Here is a 25,689-nt window from a genome sequence, read left to right on the forward strand (position 1 = left end):
GTCAGAGACTGAGGATCCATGAAGGATTGATACCATTGCTTTATTGAATCATTTGGCAGAAAATGGGCACAAGGTGTCGCCTAACAAGCTGCAGTATTGTCTGAATTAGGTGCAGTGTATGGATCACCGGATAGAGAAAAGCAAGAGAAAGGTGTCACCTGACAGGATTGAGGCAATTATGAACGTGATGGTGCCTTCTACTGAGAGCGGGGTCAGGATGTTCTTGGGGATCGTTGGCTACTGTCGCAAGTGGATTGCCAACTTCTCTTTGCAGAGACTGACGCACAAGGACATGAGTGATCCGGTACCATGGGAAAACGAACGTATGAAGGGTGTCCTCGAGCTGCGAGAGGTCCTCTATTGTGCTCCGGCATTGGGAATGCCTGATTACAATAAGCCGGTTTCATTATTCTACTGTGAACGAGAAGGTTGTGCTTTAGCAGTCTTAGTGCAGGACCATGGAGGTGTCCGTAGACCAGTTGCCTATTTCTCAGCTACTTTAGATCCAGTATGAATGAATGAATGAAATGGGTTTTATAGAGCGCACATAGCTGCCCTGAGGCGTCCAAGTGCTACGATTACCACTGGGGCTTAGGTTGCTTGGGGGAAGGATGTCTACTCGACTACTGATTAATGAACAGGAGCGTTTTCAGCTGTTTGCGAAATGAGGTGAGATCAGGGTTGGACCTTAGATGCTGGGGAAGAGCATTCCACATCTTTGCCACATTATAGGAAAAAGAGCGGCCTCCCGATCTTGATTTCTTTATTTTAGGAACAATGGCCACGTTGGCATCGGTTGAGCGCAGCTGTCTGGCAGGATGATAGGGTGTAATGAGAGGTAAATTGATTACTGAGCCTGAAGACCAGAAGGCCTGATGTGCAATACAGAGGGATTTAAAATTGACTCTTTCCCTAACGGGGAGCCAGTGCAGTCTCCTTAGGCCGGGCTTTACTGATGATCTGCGGGGGATTTGTAGAAGAGTCCGTGCGGCGCAGTTTTGTATCAATTGCAATTTGCGCAGAGTGAAGTCAGGGGCTCCCAGGTATAAAGCATTCCCGAAATCCAACCGACATTGGATTAGGCCCAGAACCACGGTCTTTCTTGCTTCGAAGGGGAGTAGAGGGAGGATCTTTCTGAGGACTCTGAGGATGCCGAAACAGATGGCAGATAGTCTTATTGCCTGCTGGTCAAATGACAGGGACCTGTCCAGCCAGATGCCAAGGCTCTTAATGGTATCTTTCAGTGCCGGGGCAGGTCCTAAGCAGGGTGGCCAAAGAGTATCGATGGAAGATGGTGCGAGCCGACCCAGGAGCATAAGCTCGGTCTTGTCTCCGTTGAGTTTGAGACAAGACTTGGTCATCCAGCTCTTGACCATCTCCAGACAGCCTGCAAGATCCACACCCACTAAGGAGCCCCCTTCCTGCGCCAGGGAGACCACCAGCTGAGTATCGTCCGCGTAGGTAATGATCTTAATACCTTTTCGAATTATGATGCTGTATTTCCTGAAGTACTAGCCTATAAGCATTTGAATACATTTGATTATTACAAATCAGAAGATAGACTTAGAACATACTTTTTTCCGACTCAACAGTTAGACGCGTCCTATGCTCATCGCCATAATCTGACTTGTTTGTTGTCAGAGACGGAGAAGAAATTTATAGATCAAGTAGAAGATAGATACAGGAGACATAAACAGTTGCGAGATTCAGGACTGGGTAGAGTAGATTGGACAGATGAAGAAAAATTACACAAGTTGAAGGGAAGTTATGGTCCAATAGCTCTATATGAGGTGCAGAAAGGGAAGTTATGCATTCATAGACCACAGACATATTCTGAGAATGTGTACGTAGGCCATACCATATATGAGCTTACTTTCACTTTGGAGTATTATGCAAAATATTTTCTGCAAGGTGTGGTGCAAGTAATTCAAACGGTGTATTTCGTTTGTGGGAAGAATGCATATGTACAATGCCTGAGAAATGGTATGGAACGTGTTATTTAGCGATCATTTTCCCTAAGATTTATCATACAGAAGACTTTGAGTTGTTGGAACGAGGACAGCATGCAAGGGTGAAACGAGGTGCAGGAGCCGTGTTTGAAGATATCTTTGGAGCAATGATACCGACACTGGGAGTGTTTCTGAATGATGTGAAGATTAGGAGGTTGGCAACTGTTGTGGATGAGTTATCAATGAATACAGCTAAGTCATTGGTGTCGGTTGAAGGTGAGATGTTGTCAATAAGGACTATGGTTTTGCAAAATCGTCTTGCTTTAGATGTTCTTTTGGCGAAAGAGGGAGGAGTCTGTAAACTTTTGAAGGTGCAAAAATGTTATATACCAGACAACAGCAAGGATCTGCAGAAATATATAAGTAACATTACTGCGATTCACCATGAGATTGAAGATTGGACTGAAGAAACTGTGTGGGAGAAGATTGGTAAAGGATTTGGCAAAGTAGGAAGTTGGTTTGCCAACATTGGAAAGGGTTTTCTTGGTTTTGTGCTGAAGCCTCTTATTATAGCTGTAGCATGTGTGATTGGATTGTGGGGTCTGAATAGGGCCTACAAGTGGTACAGATCAAGTGGATTGGAGAGATCATTGAGAGTGCAAGAGAGACGAATGGAGAGACTGCAGGACAGTCAGTATCGAAATCTGAAGACCATGGAATTGCTCAAGAGAGGAAGAACGGCAACTAGCTGTTTAACTCAGTTCTTTCCCTAGGAATGGTGTAGTGTGTGATGACACAGGTCATCAAAGGGGGGGGACTGAAAGAGTACCATGTTATTTTAAAAATTGTAGGGGTGCATCATAGTCACAAGTAGTTAGCACCCGCATATTTAGAGGACCTTCTCTAATGTGTGGTTTAACGATTGTAACAGTAGGCCGGGAATCAGTGCAATAAGTAGAGATGTATTCCTAGCATTTGCAGACTAATGTAGAGCTTTAACAGAAGTGTGATGCTTTGAATAACGTAGAAATGCTTTATTATGTGAAATGCTGCATTAGAATAGACGTGCCATATTGCACGTGTAGGGAAACAAACTGTAATGCATTAACGTGAGTAGGATTCAGGCTGCAGAATTAAACTGTAATAATGCTTTATAATGATTTCGAATATATTGCCTATAATGTAGAATTAGAAATGCTTTTGAATGTGTAAAGGCCTGGGACAAGAAGTAGAGGCCTAACTGTAATTTCTTTAGTTAGCTTTAGTCAAAGGTGGAATAATTCTCATCTTGGAAAAGGCGCTGCTCTCAGCAGAGATTTAAATATAACTTGAAGATTGTGCAAAGATGTTCTCATGCGCTTCTGTTTGCAGGTGCAAGATCGCCTTGCTCGTTAGGTAGAATACTCCATTGTTTTAGGAGTTAGGATGGTAGGCACGAATACAGAGGAGTGTTCAAGAATGCGGGAGTGCAACATTAGGCGGAGAAGGTGCCTGGGATCCAAGGACACTTCAATGGGCGCTGGATGGAAAGGAGGAATGATGAATTTCTAATCACTTGAAGAAAAAGAGAAAAAAGAAAAAGAAAAAGAAAATAAAAAAGACTGTGAAATAATTGAAAAAGCGAAGATTTGGATTTGGTTTTTTCCTTTTCTCTTTACAATATACTGTTATTTGTGGAATTGTGCTCGGGGACAATATCTATTTTTCTTGTATTCTCTGTTTACAGAGAAACCGTGGGGACGTTAGTGGCCGTTTTTCCCTTGTTCCTTAGAGCCACTGATTTGAAGTTAGAATAACATAGTGGTGTTGCACAATATCAACCCAGCCACCACCCTATAACCTTTCTGGAAAGGAGCCATGATGGAAAAATCTGAAAATTGACACCTGCCTGAAGGAGCGTGCCTTAGGGCATGCCTATGTTTTTGGGATTTTGTATGAGGGACAGTGCCTGAGGGTGGAGAGCAGATTTGGCAGATTCTTGCAGAGAGCAGGATGTAGGCAGCCTTAGAGTAGGTTTCAGGGAACTGAGGGAAGAGTGGGGTGTAGGAAGGAGCATCTTAGAACGAGCTCAGGAGTTTACAGTTGTCAATAAATAGTGAGTTTACTTCTTAGGAAGTCTTCACTGCTGACACCTTTACTCTTGCCTGGGGTAAACGTTAAGTAGGGATGTCATCCTTAGAGTTAATGTAGGGACAGACTAACCGTATTCTTTCCTTTCTTATAAATGCAGTACAGACTTCAAGTTGGAACTGTCATTGTATGCCTGATGCTTCTTGTATTAACTTTGCTCTTTATCTTGAGTCGTCTGAGACTCCTGCGTAGGATTATGTTTGTATTAGTTCCAGTTTATTTTCTGAACCTCTTGTTGAGCTGTTTGTATGTTCAATTATTTTTGGCTTTGTAATACATTTCTAAACTTTAGTTCGTAGTCAGTGATTCTTTAAATTGGATTTGGTTGTTGGTCTACGATGTTGTCTAGAGTTATGAAAGTAGAAAATCTTCCCTCTACACTTTTAGCAGGTAAAAAGGTTCAATCGGCCTGATCTGGGATTCTGGAAATCGGTAAGGAAAAATCTAGATAAGAATCCCAGCTTACTCATCTGTTAGTGCTGGCGAAGTGGTCGCGCCGAGGAGGTCGACGAGACGTCCTTCAGGTGCCTTGTTCCAGCTGTGCAGAGGGGGGGGCAATGAGGTTGGTCGTGTGCAGTGGGCATGATGAAATCGAGGTGCATGCAGTGGTGGTTGTTCCAGAAGAGTCCAGAGGTTTGGCTGTAGGTGTAGTTCCATCTGGATGAGAAAACGGGGTTGAGCGTGTGTCCAGCTGTGTGGGTTGGTGCGGTAGCTGCATGAGTCCGCTTATAACATCATCACTTGTAATGTGTGGGCATGGGCTCTGTTTATAAGGGACTTAGGGTTCTGGCCCAATTGCACAGGCACTGTGCACACATTACACCATTCTCATCATGCATGAGGCTCAGAAGCTACGTAAGAAATGGAGGGGGCAACTCTTTTATACATCCTACTCCACTTTTGTGCCTGCCGCTGCGATATGGCTACAGGCTGCTGTCCCGTTTTCTGTGCTGCAAACTAGGATTGACATGTAGGGTCACTATGTGCTACTAAGGAGAAAATTAGATGGAGCAACGATTGGGCTTGGGTGCACATATTCTCAGTAAAATCTCCAAGCCAACTTGCAAATCAATACTGGTGGCAATCAAAGCTAAACTGATAACAATGTTAGCTTACGGATCAGTAGCCTTCCCGAGAAAGCTAAGGCCATATTTTAACAAAACTAAGTAAGGTCTTTCGCATCATATTCCACCTCCGGCAGAATACCTCACCTGCACAAAAATTGTTTTTAGTTCGAACTTCAAGAGCAAGGACTGGAACAACAAAGTGCCCTTCTCAAGTATTTGTCATCTCTAAGAATGGGTGCCCCGGACACAGTAAAAACACTTATCTGGAAAAAGATTCAGGAAAATAGTAAAACGATCTGCTGGGCCCATGCTAGAAGTGAGTGAAGCTTTAGAGGCACTCGACCCGCAACATCTTTGGGAAGCACACTTACCCCGCAATGCTTTTAAACTCGCAATGAACAAACAAATTATTATCGTGGTTGCAAGGCAAGGAGTACTTTTGAAAGGTCAAACACTCATGGCTATGCATTAACCACTGCTTAACTTGAGCCAGTGGTTTCCGGTGCTCGGCAATGGCAATTAACTGCCATAACCTGCAGGTATGACAGCTTCCACATGGTGGTGTCGTTTGTGCAACACAAAAATGAGCAGAAAAACAGTTGTTTGTTAATTCAATATACAATAAAGACAACTAATACCTGCCACCCAGCCCATTCTTAAAGCGTTGGTGGCGTCGAGCAGTCTGAATTTTCACACTTGTAGCAATGTGATGGTTAGCACTTGTTGTTCCTTCAGAGGCAATGTGTGGTGCAAACTGTGGTGGGCACTTTCTTATGTACAGATTAAGCACCGGCTTAAAATACAAACAAATCGCCTACTCCACAGAGATATTTATTTGAATAAATCAAAGGTTTTGACAGATTCAGGTGTTTAGTGCTAAGATTTGGCCTAACACCAACAAATGAGGCGCTGCCGCCGTCAGCCCCAAAACCTCTAGGTGCATATTACCAACCTACAGCGATATTTATCGCTAAGTAGGCTCAGCGGTGATAATATTATCGCTGCGGTTCACCTGTTTTGATCACAGAGATAACTTGTTATTAGCAAGGTATATCTCTAAAACAATAAAAAGCATGAGAAATGCGTTAATATCGCTGTAAATACAGCGATATTCACACATTATCGTGACAATAATCTTAGCCATGTTTTCCACCTTCCATTGGATAACATGGCTAAGAACTGCTCTGGGCAGGCGTTAGCTTTTGGAGATATTCGCGCTTAGCGCAAATATTTCCAAAACTAAGCCATTGTTGGTAATAGGAGATAGCGATATTAGCGACTGTTTCCAGTCGCTAACATCTTGGCACGCCAACTTTGCTTGTCATTAGCGATAATTATCGCTGACATGCAAAGCGGGCCCCAATATGATCGCTATCGCCTACTAGCTGTCGCTAACTGGTGTTAGCGACAGCTTGGTAATTGGGCAATCAAATTATCGCTGCTTTAGAGGGAAAAAGTCCTGATAAAGCGGCGATAATGGCCCTTGGTAATATGCCCCCTAGTTCGCTGGTATGCAGGCTGTGATAGGGGCCAGAAGAAACCTTTTTGCATATACTGTGCATATGTCCTATTTTGAAATTTGTACGCAAATAGCTCTTACGTAACATCTTTATGACTCATGGAATAAGATCTTGCCATCGCACCCTTCTTTTGTGCTTGCAAGGATCAAGTGTCCAGGTAGTAAATAGCCTGCCTGGTAAAGTTTACCATCAGCTACATAAAGCTGGCATACAACCAACCTGAAGATCATGCGGGCCCCAGGGGAATAAGGTCGCAGACCAGTCTTCCCCTGGGGATTTCGCGCATAGACCGGAAGGACAAGGTGTGGGGGTGGGATTAGAGGGGCAAGGGGTGGGGATTTGGGAGGGCTTAAAAGGTGTTGGGAGAGGAGATTCAGCCTCTTCCGAAACTCGAAGCACCACCGGGGGGACGCAGGAAGATTTTTGTGGGCGGTAGGTGGGTTGTAGGGGCAGAGGCCGATCTGTCGATCGGTGGGGAGAGGTTTTGTTTTTGGCTGCGCTTTATGGGCCACCATTGCCTGAGTTACGTTTATTCTTGTGCCGGAGTGTCTAGCTTATTTTGCCGTATTATACCCCATTTGTACTTTGTTTTCTCTTATAACCTGCACACTTGTCACTTTTCCTCATGGCACCTTTGCTACCTCATGTATTTTGTTTGCTCACAATTGTCGCTTTTACCTCGTGTGACTTAGCGTCTGCTTTTGTGGTTCGTTCACGTGTAAGGTTCTCCTCGTGTGGCGGTCTGTTCCTTGTGTGGGGCGCTCTGGCACCTTCGGGTGGAGTCCACGCTGTGTAGAGACGCATAATAGATAAATAAATAAATAATTATGGGCTATGGTCCTACTGCAAGGGTCAGCTGTCAGCGGTGCCGAGCGGGCGGTGGGGAGAGGCATGCTAACCGGTCGGGTGAAGGACCGGCCAGCAGACATGTGCGGGGGCCAGCGTAGGGGCTGACGGGGTCAGGGGCGCCCTGTTATGTGACTGGAAAGTTGGGGTGGGCACCCTGTGTGGCGCCGGCGGGAGTTTTTTGGTAGGGGCGGCCCTGTGGAATTGCGCCGCTTACGCGCTGTTCGATTCCCTGGCATGTGGGCGGTTTTGCCCGCGCTGGGCGGGAGGCGGCCCCCTTTTTGGGTGGGGCTCCCTTTGTGTCGCGGGGCTCAGGATGGCCGCGGGGGAAGGGGAGGTGAGGAGCGGACGGGTTGCGGCGTTTGCGGCGGGCCCTAGCACCTTCGCCCGGTATGCAGGTTTGCGTGATTCTATGTGGCGCGGTCTGTGCCCGGTGGTGTCTGGGCGCTTCGCGTTCGGAGCCGTGGCGATACGGGATGAGAAATCCAAGGGTGCGGGGTACGGAGGCGGATGTTCAGTTGCATGAATCCGAGGTGTCAGGTGCGGGGGAACGTGGAGCAGGGTCCAGCATTAGCGTACTTTTAACGACGACACGAGGCTACTGGACCCCCGGGGGGGCCCGGCGGAGGGGAAGGGGGTGCTGCTGCTGCACATATTGGACGCAGATGGGCCTCTTATCGCGGGCCTGCACACGTTTCAGGAGTCGGTGCTGGGAGGGCCAAGGGGGTTTAAAGGCAGGCCCTTCTGCATACAGTGGGTGTAGGGGTTGAGTTATGCCAGTTAGGGTGCAGGACACCTCCAGAGTGTGGTTATTGCTACTTAGTGCAGGGGGTCTTGTTTGGGGGTGCTGCGGTTGGGGACACAGAGGACGTTTGGGGCACTGAGTAAGAGTGAGGGACCGCCATGCACGGCGCGAGGCCCGGTGGTGCTCGAGCCTCACCTGGTTGGAGCGACCTGGTGGGGGGGGCGGGGGTGGGACCAGGACCGGTATTGTTCCGGCAGACGGGGATGCCAGTGGGGCGCACAATGGCCTCCAGACGCTGGCCTGAAGCAGTAGGGGGGTCCGCGGCGGCCTGCCCTCCATCGTGGGATCGCGCAGCTCGAACATTGCACCTTTTATGAAATTTTTCGGTACTATGACCAGTGTGTGACAGTTGACATGCGGCTTGGAAGTCTGCTGATGAGTGAGGGGTTGCGGACATGGATGTGGGGGTATGCCATGAGAATAGTGAGTGGGTTGGTGGAGTGCAACATGCGGTGCATATGAGGTGGTTGAATGGGGTTGCTCGGAGGGGGGGGGGGGTTCCAGTAATTAGTTTATTTTCTGTTGCTCCAGGAGACAGATACGGTTACAGGCGGGTACGGGGACGACGACAGCGGGAACATCAGCGACTGAACAGGAGCAGGAGGCCCTGGATGGAATCTCAGGTACGGGTCTATGGTTGAGGGCAAAGTGGGGAGCTGCAGGGGTTTTCGGCTGGTTGGCTGGGGTGCATTGGAAGGTGGTGCAAGGGGATGCAGGTGCTGCTACGGCAGGCTGCTGGGTTACTTTTTAGGGTCAAGTGACGGGTAGGCATGGGACCGGACTGGGAACTGACGGAGCACACAGGTTGCTGGATTGGAAGGTTAGGTAACGGTGTTTGAGCATGGTTGAAATCCTTTGCCAGGGGTGCCGGGGCATTCTCAGACCGTGAGGAGCGCTTGGGGGCCTGAGGGGCCGACTGCCCCACAAACAGTAATGGGTGGTATAAGCGGTATCTGTTCTGGGTTTTCTGATTGGGTGCCGTCAGGCTGGGGTTGACTTGCGCAGGAGGAATTTGGACAATCCATGTGACAGGCGGGGATCAAAGGGGCTGGGAAGCCCATCTCTGTGGTTGGAGGCTATGGGTCCATGGCGCTCAGTGTCGTAGGGAGATGAGCCGGGAGTCCGGCGCAGAGGCAAGTTTCTTCTGGAAAAGTGTTTTTTGCATAAGTCCAGGGACGCTGGAGTGGGAGTCTGGGGCTGCGCTGGGGGGCCATGGACATGGATGCCTGACGCAAATGCTGCGGCTACGGAAGACTGCATATGAGTGGTGGGGCTTGAGGTTTGCGCTATTGGTGAGGCAGGTTTTGATTGATATACTGTCCCCATTTATTTAAGTACAGCTTTATTTAGCAGTGGCTGGACTCGTGGGTATCAGGGCGATATGCATACAGGCTGTGGCGAACTGGTGTGGCTGGGGGTGTGCAGCAAGTGGGATTTTTGGGGGGCCTGGGGTGTCCGTGTCTTTATAGCATGTCTGGTTTGGTAGCGGTACACACAGGACGGGGGGTTGTAGGCTGGGTGTCTGGCCAGGGAATCTGAATGGGCGCGCAGAGTGCGAGACCGAATGGTGCATCGGGTGTGTACGTGACAGGGTAGGTAGGGATGGTTTTTGGGATGTGTGGTGCGGGGAACCTGCGCGCGGGGGAGGTGGCGGAATGACTCTGGCACTGTGCTATGCTCATGAGTTACATGGGTCCTGGAAGTGCATTCGTTTTCCCCTGGATGCGGGTTTACAGTGGTCAATGTGGAGCAGCGGATGAATGGGTGACCGGCATTGTTGGCATGCCCTGGGGGTACATAATGGGGCACCTGATTCTCAAGCAGGGCGCCTTTGGTGCTTTGAGGCGCTTTGTGAGGATGGTTTGTCTGGGTGTCTGGATTGGGGGTGGGTTTTGGTGGTTACGGTTGGAGGGTGGTTTTTCACGGGCAGCGAGATTATTGTCTTAAGATTGAAGGCAGAGGACTGGGGGGTTGTTTTCCAAAGGAGGAAAGGGAGTTTTCAGTTCTGCAGGTCGTTATAGGTTTTCACACGCAGGGCAGTGGCGCATGGTTTGGATGTTATGGGACTGTTGCAGCATTGATAGACGGAGGGCCCTGGGGGGATAGAGGGAGAGCGGCTGCAACATTCGGGGCTGCGGGTGTCCGTCAAGGTGTTTCTGTGATGACGGGGTGACTGGACATTTGTCGACCGGGGCTGAGGGAATAAGGATACACTTCATGCAGGACTAATTATTCTTTTTTACTACAGGAGTTGGGAGTGGAGCAGGACCCCAGGCGGTCGCCTGGCGGGAGTGGCCCCCTTGCTACTGGGGCATGGTCTGTCGGAAGAGGCGAACTAGCCAGTTGCACAAGGGCTGAAATATAATGATCGACTGGGGGATGTATGGGGGTTTTACTTTGGTCTGGACATGTGACATTGTGTTATGTGGTAAGGAGTCGCCCCAATCCATGGTTTCAGGTGGAAGTCAGACGTATGCTGGGATTAGTGGGGTATGGTTTACACGATGATACATAGAGGGGGACAGAGTGCAAGGAAACAGATACTGGAGGCAATGGGGTCGCTGTGATGAATTGGGGCCTCGCAGCAGAATGAGTCAAAGGGGGAGCTATTGACTGGCAAGGGTACAAGTGAGGGGAGTGGGGATTGCAGTGGGAGGGAGGCCACCGGCATGGATCGGGTCGGCACCTTCCATGACAGTTACTGGTGCTTTGGGGCAGGCCCTGGTGGTGGATGGTCGTTCACTCGTTCACCGTGCGGGGGGGGGCTCTTGTCATGAGCAAAGTTTGGGCCTAAATATTGCTGAGCGGTTTACGCGGGAGGAAGGCAGAAGGGTGGACTGGGCGTGCAAAGAGAGGGGGACAAGTGCCACAAACAACATTTTGGTCCCATCACATCTTATCTGTCTACAATGGTGGCAAGCAAGAGGGTGGATGGTCGTCCATTGTGAGGGGGACACTTGGCACTTAGGATTTGGGCCCCAGCATCCTCTCTATCTACATTGGAGGCAAGCAAAAGGGTGTATGGTCGTTCACCAATGAAGAGGCCCTTGTCAAAAACAAAGTTTGGGTCCTGAATCTACTGTTACACTGGTTGCATGCAAAAAGGTGGATGGGGGTTCACCGCAAAAGGGGGCACTTGACACGGGATAGATTTTGGCCCACGAATCCTGCCTGTCTACACAGGAAGCAACCAAGAGGGTGGATGGTCGTTCACCAAGGTGGGGGTGCTTGATGCAAGCAGAGTTGGTCCCGCGAAAATCTGCTCCTACGCCGAATACAAGCAAAGGGTGGATGGTCGTTCACCGCGAGGGGGGCACTTGTCACAAACAGTTTCGGTCACATTGAATTCTCTATGTTCACAGTGGAGGTGGGCAAGAATGGCGGATGGTCGTTCACCGCGAAAGCGGTTACTTTGCACTAACAAGGTTTGGCCCAGGAACCCTATGTCTATGCTGGACGCCAGTAAAGGGTGGATGGTCGTTCACCAGCCACGGAGGCACTTGTTGCGAGAAACGGTTGGCCCAATAATGGCTGTTATCGGTGTGCTCGGGATGCTGGCAGAGGTGGTGGATTGGTCGTTCACCATGGGGGGGGCATCTTTCGCAGACAAGGAGTGGCTTGCAATATGTGATGTGGTCATGCGGTGGCGGGTTGTTCAACGCATTGGGGGGGCACTGTCCCGGCCATGGTCTGGCACGGCGCAATGTACCTGGTAAATTTGAGTACAGACACAGGTGGTGGATAGTCGTTCACCAGACGGGGGGGGGCCTGCTGTCACTGACATGGTTTCGCCCGACAAAAGTTTGGTTACACAGGATACATGCAAAGTGGCGTGGTCTTTCACTGAGAAGGGGGCACTTTTTCCCAGACATGGGATTGCCTTGGACATGTTATCTGTTTGCGCAAGATGCATGGGGAAGTGGTGGCTGGTCGGCCACTGGACGCCACAGGGTTGCGGATGCATTCGCTGCACAGGAACTTGGGGTTCCAGTGATGCTGGGAATGTTGGCACCTTTCGCGACAGACGGTTGTCCCATCAACAGTGAGTTATATAGAACATACATTTGGGTGGTGGATTGGTCATCCACCGGGTAGCGCGGGGGTCGGCGCACAGGAGGCGAAAGGTGCCTGGGGGTGGGGCAGTGAACCGCCCTATGGGGGTTCCCTGGTTGCCGGTACTTTGGAGGGGTGGTGAGTCACATACGGGCGATCCACCCCTCGAGGGGGAGAATGGTACTCGGGTGACTGATAGCGGGGCGCGGGAGGCAAAGAAGGAAATTTAACAGAGGATGCTCGGAGGGCAAGTGAAGGTGAGAATGGGGAGAGGAAGGAGGTCACAGAGTGAATGGGGAAGAGTCAAACAGGTGAGATGGTTTTGAGAAGGAGGAATGGAGAATGAGTCGGCATGGGGTGGGGAAAGGACATTTATTGCATTTATGTACTATGTAATAAAGTCTAAATGAGTGCAACCTTGTCCTAATAAAATGGCCTTTTACGCTTCAAGTAACAGCGTGGAGTGTGGTTCTTGCGCGATACCCCAGACTCTTCCCCTTTTCTATTTGCATTTCTCATGCACTGCCTTTTTTTTCTCGCACGTTTTGCACAATTAATGACAAGATTGAAATGGACGATTGGCACAGGTGTGCGTGTCTTTGAATCATGGTACCGGTTCAATCTTGATAGCATGCAGTATTTTGCAGACATGTTTCAAACAGCGTTCTTTGCTGATGCACTTGCCTTTTATCCGTTTTTCTATTTGTACTTTTTTCTCTTTTATCTTGTAAAGGTTTTAATTAACTGCATCGTGATTATTAAATACAATACAAGCCCATAGTTTGCGAGTGTTTTTCAGGTTTATAATTTTATTTCCCCCTCCTGGCCTAACTTTTAGGCAAAAGTTGCTTTTCGGAAGAATTCTAGGCAGGGTGAAGTCAGTGACCCTTGTTCTATAAATGGAATGATGAAAGTGTGGGCCCCAGAGCCTGGCATTAGCTATCAGAACCAGTTTGCAGTCAGCTCTGATCTCTGCTCTCTGCTCACCGAGCCAGCCAGCAGCCCGCCCTGCAGTTTTAGGATTGCTCCCCACTAACGAGGCATGCCAGAACAAAGCCTTCATGTTCCAGGCAGAAATCCAGGGCTCATGTCTCACTGCTCTTTGTAGTTTCGAGGGATAAAAGTGAACCAGCTATCCTGAAAGCAAGTTATTGAGTTTGTGTGACCTGCTGGTACGTTTCTTTCAAAGAGTTTCATTTAAAATGAAATATATTTTCTTGAGACTATAGGAAGGATTTAAATCTACTCTTATGTCGTACCACTCAACTGAATCGTGTTTATAATGAATGAAAATGCCAAAGTAAATTCCCTTGGCAGTTATTATGCAGGGTCTGTAAGGAAAGATACATTTTGGGGGATATTTATATTAGAACATTGGGATGTTGAGCACTACATTGCAATGAAATTAAATGAAATGAAAAAGAGACTCGTAGAGCGCAAAACATTCACCCAAAGGTATCATGGCGCTAGCTCAGCACGAAACAGATAGGAATGATAGAGACAGCTCAAAGATTGAACAGCCACTTCTTTAACCCCTTCACTGTGGCGGCTATTCCGCTGCAGTGATAAGGGGGTGGGGCGGCCGCGCGGCGGCCGCATGCTGGTAACGGAACCGCTCCGTCACCAGCCTCGGTTGAGCTGTGCTCATGACAGAGCGGTTCCGTCATGGCCCGCCCCGCTCAATAGAACGCTCAGCGCAGGCGCGGAATTCGCGCCGCGCAGGCGTTCCAAGCGGGCCATGATGGAACCGCTCCGTCATCAGCACAGCGCACCCGCAGCTGATGACGGAGCGGTTCCGTCATCAGCGTCCAAGGGGTTAAAGCCTTCCTGAATGGCAACAGTTGCTTTTCTTTTTTAATCTGCATCAGCAGTGTATTCCAAAACCGGGCCATCCTGACCAAAAAGCTCCTTCCACGCCAAGCACACTTTTTAAACCTGGGAACTACCAGGTTGTAAGAGTGTGCCGTGCGGAGCTGGCGGGCAGGAATATAACGCTGCAAGTTCTTTTTAAAAAATGCTGGCCCCGCATCATGAGTTACCTTAAATGCAATGCAGAGAGCCTTATATTCTATCCGCCTTTTCACTGGCAGCCAGTGCAGCTTCTTAAGCGCTGTGGAGACCGATGAATATTTAGGTATGTTTAGCAATAGACGCGCTGCGGCGTTTTGCACGATCTGCAACTTGTTGAGGCACTTTTTTCGGCGGTTCATAAAGAGCCCGATACAGTGGTCAGCTCCGGACAGAACAAGGGCAGACACCATCAATTTCCTCAAGTCAACTGGAATGAATGGGAGAATCCTTCTCAGTATTTTCAAAGTAAAGAAGGAGATTGAAGTGACCTGATTGACATGACCTTCAAAAGAGAGCATAGAGTCAAATGTCACCCCCAAGTTTTTTACCTTATATTTTGGGTAGGGAAGCGGGCCAAACTCTGGGGGCCACAGCGTGGGGTTCCAGAAGTTGGTGTTTTTGCCAAAAAGTAGGACTTCAGTCTTGCTAGCATTAAACTTCAGACAGTTAGCGTACAACCAGCCCCCCACCTGGCGAAGAGATGTGTGGAACTGGGCCGCCGTTTCGTCTGGAGAGCCTATCACTGAAACCACAATCTGGGTATCATCTGCATATGAAATAGCAGTGAAACCCAAAGATCTGATTAGCCTTGCCAGTGGGGCAACATAGACGTTAAAAAGCGTAGGGCTCAACGACGAGCCCTGTGGCACCCAACATGGCAGTGTGAAATTCAGCGACTTGTGCGCAGCAAGAGCCACAAACTGTTCTCACCCTGACTGAAATGATTTTAGAAGTTCAAGCGCTTTTCCTCTAATACCAACACCTTCCAGCACTTGCAGTAATTTCTGATGGTTAACTGAGAGGTAAAGCAGCATAAGTGCTGCATTGCCTCCTGCATCAACGGTCTGCAAATCATCTCAGAGGCAGAGATCAACGCCAGTTCCGTACTGTGTTGCTTTCTGAAACCAAACTGAGAATTAACTAGGCAATCGTGCTTTTCCAGCTAGTCCAAGATAACTGAATTCATAGCCTTTTCCACCATCTTTGCGGGCAGTGGGAGTCTGGAGATTGGCCGATCGTTGTTAGGGTCTGCTCCATCCAAATTAGCTTTCTGGAGGAGGGGGAGAACAGACGCCAATTTCCAATAAGCCAGGAATATACCGGTGACAAACATTTGGTTAAAAATGAGAGTCAAATGTGCAGCAAGAACTTTTGGCAAAAGATAAAAAAATATACAATAGTTTAGTACAATTGTTTAAAAATAGTACATTCCAATAGATTTTTAAATTTTACACCATTCATCATTGTATAATTGATGCAGATCCAGTTTGTATTTTCTTTTCATTGTAGCAGCAGTGTGTGGTATGTTTGATTCAGGTATGAATGCGGTGAATTCCCTTTGAATGTGACATGATTGAGGTTTTGGAATGTTTGAAGTTTCTATTTGAATGTAGTTTGATGTGTCCTTAATTGTTCTAATTTTTCTAATGCTTCTCTTTTTTGATGTAAAGATAAATTTTGTAATAATTGTTGAATTTCTATAAAATAAAATTGCGACTAAGTAGCAACACCCTATCTCGAATTAATTTTCTTGATGTGGATGATGCGTTCTAGCATTGAATAAATGTTATCAGTACTGGCACCTCCCTTTGTTATTTGATATATAGTCTCAGCCTTGCTGATTAGAGCCAACCCCATTTTGTTTCTACATAGTAACGCTCTATGCATATACATACTTTTATGTATTTATTAATGCGCTTATTTATTCAGAGTTTACCATAATAGTTAAGAATGGTAATAAGATCTTAGCTTACACAAAAACAAATTCGCTGAAAACACAAAGAGTAACATGACATTATAGTTAGGTGTTGAAATGAGAGATAAGAAATAACATTTAAAAACTGGAAAATTCTTCAATTCGGTAGTTATTATTTAATGAACAAACTACATTACTTCTGGCAGGTTAAATGACATCCCTGATGATATTTCAAATTGCTTCATTGATGACATCACTGATGACATCATCCATGATACTGCTATTCACATTACTCCGTAAACCAGTGCTACTCAAAGTACAGGCTGGGGGGCGCTTGCGGCCCACTTGACCTTTACATGTGGACCCCTGGTGAACAGTAGCATGAGATTTGGTTTACTTGCTGAACACTAATACTCAGATGTTTTTTAAAGATAAATTGGAAAGCATTTATTTGCTGGTTAAATGAAGTTATAAAGTAACTACGATGGTGTCCTGCATCACTTAACCTTAGTTAACCTGCAAATAAATGTTTGCCGTTTATTTAAAAAATCTTTAGACCTCCTTACACAAACCCTAATCCACCCAGACCCCCTTACGCCACCCTGCTGGCATCAGTGCGGCCCTCAGTCACCCTTCACACCATACTATGTGGCACCTGGGCAAATGTTTGCAACTACCCATGCCGTAAACTAAAAACACAAAGCTGTTAGTAGAGGACCTCTATTCATATACAGCATAATATTACAGTGTACACAAGTCAAGCATATAATAAAAATAGGGCAAAACTGGAGGTAATTGTGGCACAGTGCACAATGAAAGTTATATAGTGGGCAGTTTTCCAACCAGTTAAGTTTTGGTACAACTAATCCTCCTTGTTGCACAAGGTAAAGTGTGAGTGCACCTGATGTGAGTGGCTCAGGCATGTTTCGAAGTAGCTTGTAGTTTAAAGCCAAAGCATGTCATAAAAAACTGTGAGAAGAGCCAAAGCTTCTGTTCACAATATATTATACAATATATTATCCACCAGTTTATGTCTGATCACATGCTCATGTTAAATAGTTGTTAGACGGCGCTACAGACAAATTCTAGATAGAGAGGACGCTTATAATGTGTGAAAGTTTTATGCATAATTTTGAGGCATTGCACTTTGTTGAATAATATGGAATGTAAGAGTAAGCCACTTAGAGATGGTTTAACTCAAACTGCGGCTGGAGCCAGCCATGCAACTAAGCCAGTACAGAGTGGCCAACCCCCTGCTGCGCACAGCCTTCAGCAGAGAGCTGGTCCCGCGCTCAAGCCGTAGCAGGCTGCCGGCCTCCACCGCCTGGCCTACATCTTGCATAATGGTGGTTGGCATTTTATTTGTATATGGTTTTTGGTACTGGTACTGCTGTATCACAGGGGTAGCCTCACTGGACACCATAGAATCACAGGGGTAGTCTGGCTGGATACCACTACACTTGGTGCTGTTATCATGGTAGTGGCGACCCAAAATAAAATATACATTTGGCCCTGGGGGTCAGTGTATGCCCACCTTTCCCTCTTATGTGCACTTTAAAAAAAATTGCAAAACGGGAGATGAGGAGCAACACAAGCTGTTTGGTATAATAATACAGTTAAGTGTACAGCTGGAAAAGCAAATAATAGACATGATCATTATAGTCTTTCTGGCAAGACTCTGACAACATTGCCTCTGCCCTGAAGAAGCCCATGTTTGGACGAAACGCATTGGCTCTCTATATGGTGCAGACCAAGCACACTTGAAATAAAGGAGCGGAAAGATTACAATGATCATGTCTATTCTTTGCTTTTCCAACTGTACACTTAACTGTATTCTTATACCAAACAGCTTGTGTTGCCTCTCATCTCCCAAAGGAGATGGCCATTCCCTGGGGGGATGGGGTCCCCTGGGCCAAAAATGGCCAGAGCGGAGGGTCACTCGCCCCCCTCCCTTTAAAATAAAAATAAATGGCTGGGCCCCAGGTGATAGGGGGCCCGGGCCGAAATCGGCCTGGGGAGGGGAGCCACGCGCCCCCCTCCCTTGAAAAAAAAAGAATTAAGTAATTGCCAGGCCCTGGGATGGGGTCCCCGGGGCCGATAATGGCTCGGGAGAGAAGCTGCTTGCCCCCCTGTAAATCTTCCCCCCAAAACACATACAAAATGGCCAGGCCCTGGGGGATGGATTTGCGGGCCCGAAATCGGCCTACGGATGGGGGCCACACACCTCCCTCCCCTTTAAGAAATACAGGCAACCGGCCCAGCCCCAGGAGATGTGGTCCTGAGGCATATATCGGCCTCGGGAGGGAGGGCTGTGCAGCTCCCCTCCCATTTAATTTTTATGAAAAAATAAAAAATGGGTGAGACCCTGGGGATGGTGTCCCAGTGTCCCTAAAGTGTCAAGGGAAGGGCAGTCACACAGCCCCCCTTCCTAAAATGACCCCAAAAAAAAACAAAGCCGATAACTCGCTGGAAGACCACACCCTCTCACCACTAATCTGCAAATGCACCTTGTGGAACTCCCTTGGTTGGGGGATGAAATCCCCTTCACTCCTGAGGGTTCTTAGGGGCCAACTAACCAATCTGTTACCTCCAGTAATGCCCACACAGGGGGATTGCTGAAAGATGGTTGGAGGCCAAGCCCCTTTTTCTACCACATCCTACCTTGTTCATTCGTTGCAGTGCGCTTTGATTACTGGTAGATGGTGATCGTGTAAGCTTGATCATATATACTCTACACTTCTATAGCTCACTTGCTCACTGTTTTGTATCCCCAAAGTCACCTCAGACACAAATTGATTTGAACACCCCCACCACCCATAGTCATCCCGTTTTGCATCACATCAGTGTGACCAACGTTGCCTCCAATGCTTACCAGACTGATGTCCTACCCTATTTTTAGGCTTCAGTGTTTCTTCACCCATTTATGGAGAGACTCCAAGCAACCTTATATCACCCTACTTTTTAAATGGTCTAAACTATGCCCACTGCCTTCCCCTGGCTTATTTAAAATACATTATTGTTAAAAAATAACAACATTTTCTTAGGTTTCCAAACATATGCTTTATAAGCCTAAAGGGAACCTCAGCTTTGACTTCACTCTGTAGCCCTCCCTTGGTGCTTCTGTAAACTGAAAGTCTGTCACCTACCTCACGTAATTAACCCAATGCTTCCCACACTTGTTCTGCAACGCAGAATCTATACAGATTGAACTATAAATAATTGACTACATTTTGTATCACTGTCCCAGGAACCATACGCTTTTCTCAAAGTTCCCTCTGAGAGAAACACATAGCTCTGCTTCATCTGTGGAGGTGATAACCAACACCGGAAGCCATACTTGACTGCTCCTATGTGCTGGGGAATCAGAGGGAACAAACTGCACCTAAGGTGGCATTCTAGAACCTACACGATGACACGGAAGTTCTTCACCCATCTTCCTTCAGCTCCCATGAAAGTTGAATTCCCTTCTCAGAAACAACGAAGTGCGATGGGTGAAGATGATTTAGCCAAAATGTCTTAAATTCTGAGAAACCCTACTGGTGGAATTCCATTCTAATATGTTTTTTGTAAGTTTGTGGATTTACTGTATGGGGCAAAATATATGTAAACCAGTCCTGGCCTCTGCTGAACAGAAATAGAAGGAATCTCAGCTGCCTTTTGGGTCTTATTTAGCCTCATTGGGAGGTGCAGATTGAGTCCTCTGGCACAGCTCGCTTACACGTAGGGATCCTCAAACACCCCACCTTCAATAGCCTACCCTCATAGTGTGAAGTTGTGGAGCTCAGCGGAAGATCACATACGACTCCCTGGTCTGCCCATGTACTATTTCTTACAGCATACATGAAGCTGAACTTTATAACCCTTTGCATTTCTTTCTACCACTTTCTTTAGTTCTAAAGTGCAGACTTTTTTTATTGAGGTTCTATTCCATTGTTTTTCACCAGGTTGCAGATTAAAGACACTGAAATTGAGCGATATCTCAAAGAAGTAAAACATGTTGAAGAACAAAACAGACGCTATAAAGAAAGGGTAAGTACAGCTATTGGTAGTTTAAATGTTATTACTGTTTACCATTTTTATATAATTGCTCGTTGAGTTAGGTTCAAGGTTTCCTCCGTGAGGTAGCTACCTCTTTAAGACACAATTGCAATTATCTCAAAGCTGCACAAAACAAACACCTCCCAAGTTAAATACCATGTAGCAATTAAGTTATTAACACTATAGCTAGGACTCATTGAATAGGTTAACTGGGAGTCTTGAGAAAGTAATTTGAGGTAAAGACGACCATGGCGTGGTAGGAATCAATCTAATAATACTGAAGTCAAAGCCGAAAATCGACCATTAAAAATAGGCTTTCTGCTTTTTTGAGCGGTGGTTAAAGCTTGACTTTCTCTCCAGACTTGCCACACTTGAGATCAAAGGCACTCTGCATTCACTGAGAGCATTTTTACATTTGTTAGTATTATCTGTAAAAATGTTCCCTTATGCCTGATGTAGGCTGTAAAGCGTTTTATTAGATCAAAAATGCATTACAAGTGTGGTAGAGGGCATTACCTCATAGATATCTTCTAAAGAGATACTTAATGTTTAAAAAACGTGTTTAAAAAGTTAAATTCATGCGACGCTTTTGCGCCTTTTCACTCCCACCTGCTGTACAGGATATTAAGTTGAAATTGAATTATACACCCTATAGCTCTGTTATCTCGAGAGATATGAGTCTTTTACCTCTGATGCTACACAAAGAGGTAATTTCAATTTTGGTAATTGCACATGCCTCGTGTTATGTTATTGTCCGAAAAGCTTAAAAGTAATAAAATAAATGTTTTAATTCAGCAGCTCTAACATTACTTTTCATGACAGTTGTTTTACACTGGGATGTCATTCCATTTAAAGGTGTTAAAAGGGTGTGAATGAGGTGTTTAGAAAGATTATAGGAACAAAAATATCGTGGGACAAAGAGACAAAAATATTTTGAAGGTGAGTTTCTATAGGTAAGCAAAGTTTTAATATCTATGGGCCTGATTCATAGATCTGTGAATTGGGCCTATAACTCCACATTTATGTACCTTGGCGATATATGTTCTTCAAGGTACATAGATGTGGAGTTAAGAATAGTAAATCTATGCTTCGCTATTTGCACTTACCTTCTCGATATTATGGTCCTCGATATTTCTGTGTCCAATATTCTGTCAGTGATCCGTGAAGGTAGTTGGAGGTTCCATTCAAAAGAAGGTTCCTGGTGTACAAGGGAAACTGCCTTTACAAAGATGTTTTAACACGTTGTGCCTTTACTTTGCACTTTTTACCACACATGTTTTTGCGTTTATGCCTTTACAAAGCATGCCTTTATTTACCACTCATTTAAGGTAAGTTCAGGGGTATGGGGGGGTCTCCCTCCACAAATACATTGTTTATATATATAATTATAGATATAAACAGTGTGTGGTAAGGGCATACGTTGTAAAAACATATGCACTATTCTAAAAGAAAATGCAGGGTAGAAAATGCGGTGTAAAGGCATGCAAAGTATTTCCCTGTGTTGTTCAGCCATACAACCGTTTACGAACGGTAAGGAGAAAACGTGGCATGCTTGCTCCGGCGTGTAAATATGTATTTGTGTCTCTTTATATAGTACAAACCTAGTCAAAAGGGAGTGAAGTGCTACACAAGGTCCAGGGTAGAGGACACAATCAGACCTGTAACTCGAGGTGTAGCTCGTTTCAAAGCGGACTATTGCTGCATCTTGATGTACTGTTGTTTACAGAGGTGCATCTCAGACCTTTCCAAAATTGGAGCAGGGCTGGACATTGGGGTATTGTTCCAGATCCTTGGTGCATAGCTGGAGTAGGCTTTTTTTTCTTTTTTGCACCTCTTCACGTTCAGTCTGATGATCCCCTGCCTGCGAGTGTGACAAGAGCCAACGAAGATTCTTCGGCGAAGGTGCTGAGCTTGTCAGCCAGCTAGGAGGAGGTGTCAGGGACATCTTAACGATTTGGGTGGCCCTGGGCCAAACGCATTGTGGAGGCCGCTGTTCGGAACAGCTTTGAATGTATGATCAAGTTTTCAGCTCTTTCGTGCACTCTCTTGGCCTGGTCACTGACACTGACCGGTACACTCGTCCAAATTCTAAATGTGTTTACATCTAATATTCAGGGATAATGATGTGTTTTCAATATTGTAACACAACAGCAGCTCACTAATATTACTGCAAATAATCTCTGTGACACCCTCCCATGTCTCATCCTGTTTTGATCTAAAAAAAACTTTCTTTTATGGCTGTTGCATGAAACATAAACACAACATTTGTTTGCAACAGACCCTCACACATCACCCACATGAAAAATAAAGGAAAACCGTATTTGAAACAATACCATTAAGACATTTTCAAGATAATTGGGGCAAGACTCTCTGCAGAACAGAGCTGGCTCTATCAGGGGTCCCCCTGAAAGGCTGGGGCCCTGGGCCAGAGCCCACTTTGCCCATGCCTTAAAAAGTCTCTGAGAGGTGTAAGATTATTGGGTTTATAACACATGTTGACCAGTTCAGTTTTTCTTGACTAAGTATGAAAGTCAACAGTAGGTTATTCCTGCTTACCTCAACATAAGGATTCATATCACTTCTTGTGCATTTTGTTTCTCATTTACATTTATGGTGATTTGCTTTTCTTTTCTAGAATGAGCGGCTCAAGGCGGAACAACTGATACACATCAGTGACCTTCTTCATGAGGCGAAGAAACAGGATATGGAACTGGCGACAAAGGAGGTTTTTAACAGAGATCAGGTTGATCAGGCTATTAGAGAGAAATGGGAATATATAAGAACCATGGAGCATAAGTTTGAAGGTAACGGCTCAATGTATTCTGATAATACTTAATGTTATTTTAAGTGCAGTTCTAAAAAGGAAATTTGGAAAAAAAATAATAAAAAATTACAGGGATATATGGAGGGAAATTGCGATATAGACCTTATTTGTCAACCCTAACAATACCAACATCAAGAAATAAAATTAATTGAATTTGTGTAGTACGAATAAAGATACAATATATCAGAATGTTATATTCTGTATATATCCACTCAATGCTAAATAGTTTAAATTGTTTAATTTTTATTGTTGGCTTTTCTAATGTGACAGTTACATCAGCAAGCAAACAGATGCTAAAATAATCCAGGCATCACCACAAAAATCCTGCTATGATTAATCGAAATTAAGGCACTTGCAAGCATCCAGAAAAACTGTAACTGTTGTGCACTCAATATGATGACATATATTAGTTCTAGGCGAATTTAGCAAAAACACTTTCATTGCACAGACCTGCACTACCCTAATTTTCTATTAGAAAATATATAATTATTATTTTTATTTAAACATACATTACTTAATCAAGCATTTCATACAGAGACATAGTCGCCTATTGAGCTAAACTTTTAAATAACCGCCAAAACAGGAAAACATGCAAATACACTTTTATAACGTTACAAACAATAAATAAAATAATAGATACAAAATTGAATAGCACAACCCATAAAGGCGACACAATAGGAAAGACAGATTGCACTTCTTAGTAGAGATATACATCAAATCTAATAGTTAAACATCATTTCTGACTGTGTATTTTATTTTTTATTCTAACCTTCAGTTGTTAGGCGAGGATGTCTGTAGAAGAACCATTAAAAAGGGGAATCTGTTTCTTAAATTCCTTTGACCACTTCTCTTTTTTGGCTGTGTTTTTTTCATGTTATGCTTAGAATCTTTAACCCATGTGCATTGAGCTACTGATATGATTATACTATTTGGTTTTAAAGATTGTACAGCTCGGGTTAGAATTAACATGGAAGAATAACAAAAAAGTGGCAAAAAATGTGCAAAACAAATCATGAATACATGTTTAAGATATGGGTTTAAGAGTAGGTTTAATGTAAAGTATAGAGTGAGGGTGTTATGTGTATTTGTAAAGTGCATTCTCACCCTCGCGGGTATTCTGGCTTTGAGCAGGTGTGTGCCTAGCACTGCCTATCATAGGTTGGTTGATTAAAATGCCAGGTCTCCAGCTTTCGTCGGAGTACCTGAATAGAGGGGGCGGCTCTAATGAGGAATGGGAGGCCGTTCCATGCTTTAGTAACGATTTAAGGGAATATCCGCCTTCCTGATCTGGCTCTGTTTATGCGTAGGATGTGTGCAAGTAGGAGTCCTTTGGAGCTTAGGTGTGTGGTTGGTTGATGGAAAGAGATGCAACTGTTCAGGTAGGTGGGGCCTAAGTTGTGTAGTGTCTTGAATATGTGTTATCGAGTTTAAAATTAGCATGTTTGTGTATCAGGAACCAGAGGAGCTCCCTGAAGTGTAGTGTGATCTAAGGTTTAGGCAGGTACGGCTCTAGCGCGGGGAGACCGGTGCCACTGCACTGGGTGCTGACTTTGGGTGGGGGTGCCTGTTTGCAAGTCTATTATGGTTTTTAAAAAACCTGCTGCCGCATTCCTGGCCTCCAGTAATTTTCAGACAACAATAAAAAATGTAATATAATTGCAGTGATTAATGTTCTTCCAAGAGAGAGATTGGAGCTTTTTGTCTAGTTGAAGTTTTGACTCGTGGACGTTTTGATTCATTGTAAGGTAGTGGAGAGGGTTAATATGCTTGTATCAAAGAACATGTACCATGCAGATTATAATGTAAATAGGTCACTGGCTTGTAAATGTAAATGTATAGGCATTTATATAGCGCACTACTTACCCGTAGGGTCCCAAGGCGCTTCGACCGCTGCGAAACCCTTCCTGGCTTCCCTGAGAGATGGTCCCTTAATGGGTATCTCCAGGGTGAGACCAGACATCCCCGGCGGTCTGGTGGGGCCGTTAGTGAAGATGAGGCAAGCTAATGCCCAGAGTTGCCGAGTGTGATCGCTGATCAGAGTGGGCACCGAGGCGAGAGAATTATCGAGTCCGCTGACCCTGGTCCAGAAACCTGCCGCGCCGGGAATCGAACCCTGGTCCCGGGCCGTCCTCTGCTCTCGGGTCTGCCGCCTCTAACCAGTGAGCCACACTACTTCACTTTCGTCAGAGACTTCCTTGCACTTTATAAGTTAAAATCCTAATATAGAACAGCAAGCTAGTAACTGTCATCAATGAACCACATGCAGACTGAAAGGTATAGATGAGAGCATTATGATTTTTTTCCCCAGTCTTTCATTATCCTAATGTTGCAAAAAGGGTTCATTTGGGTAGAAATCAATTCTTATTATTAAAGAGAACCCCCAACAATGGTGTTACGTTTTAAATTCAGAGTTTGTGATTCTCAAGACGAAGCACCCTTAAACTATACTGTCTACAAGTATAGATGCCCTGTGAATCTTACCCCTTGTAGTCCTATACACAGATTCACACACCTATGATTGATTGTCTCTGTGTAATGTATGTGTGATGTAAAGTGCTCTGACTCCCTTCACTCTAATGAGTGATACTATAAAAATAATTAAATGTATCTGCGAGAGAGTGGCTATGGAGACTTGAGGGGCACTGTCGAAGGGTGGTATTGAGGAAATCCGCGGCGAAGCTGTCATTGGGG

At 45.7% G+C, this 25,689-nt stretch overlaps 1 protein-coding gene across 1 annotated transcript in view; it reads left to right on the forward strand.

The window, feature by feature from the left end:
* CCDC83 (coiled-coil domain containing 83) overlaps positions 1 to 25,689 on the forward strand; it is a 191,079-nt gene that overhangs the window by 28,454 nt on the left and 136,936 nt on the right. The window contains exons 3-4 of the mRNA XM_086933964.1: positions 20,081 to 20,165; positions 22,810 to 22,978. Of these exons, the coding sequence (XP_086790090.1) occupies positions 20,081 to 20,165; positions 22,810 to 22,978 (254 nt within the window). The remainder of the gene's footprint in view (positions 1 to 20,080; positions 20,166 to 22,809; positions 22,979 to 25,689) is intronic.

The sequence above is a fragment of the Lissotriton vulgaris genome, chromosome 8 (genome assembly GCF_964263255.1).
Source record: "Lissotriton vulgaris chromosome 8, aLisVul1.2, whole genome shotgun sequence".
Taxonomy (NCBI): domain Eukaryota; kingdom Metazoa; phylum Chordata; class Amphibia; order Caudata; family Salamandridae; genus Lissotriton; species Lissotriton vulgaris.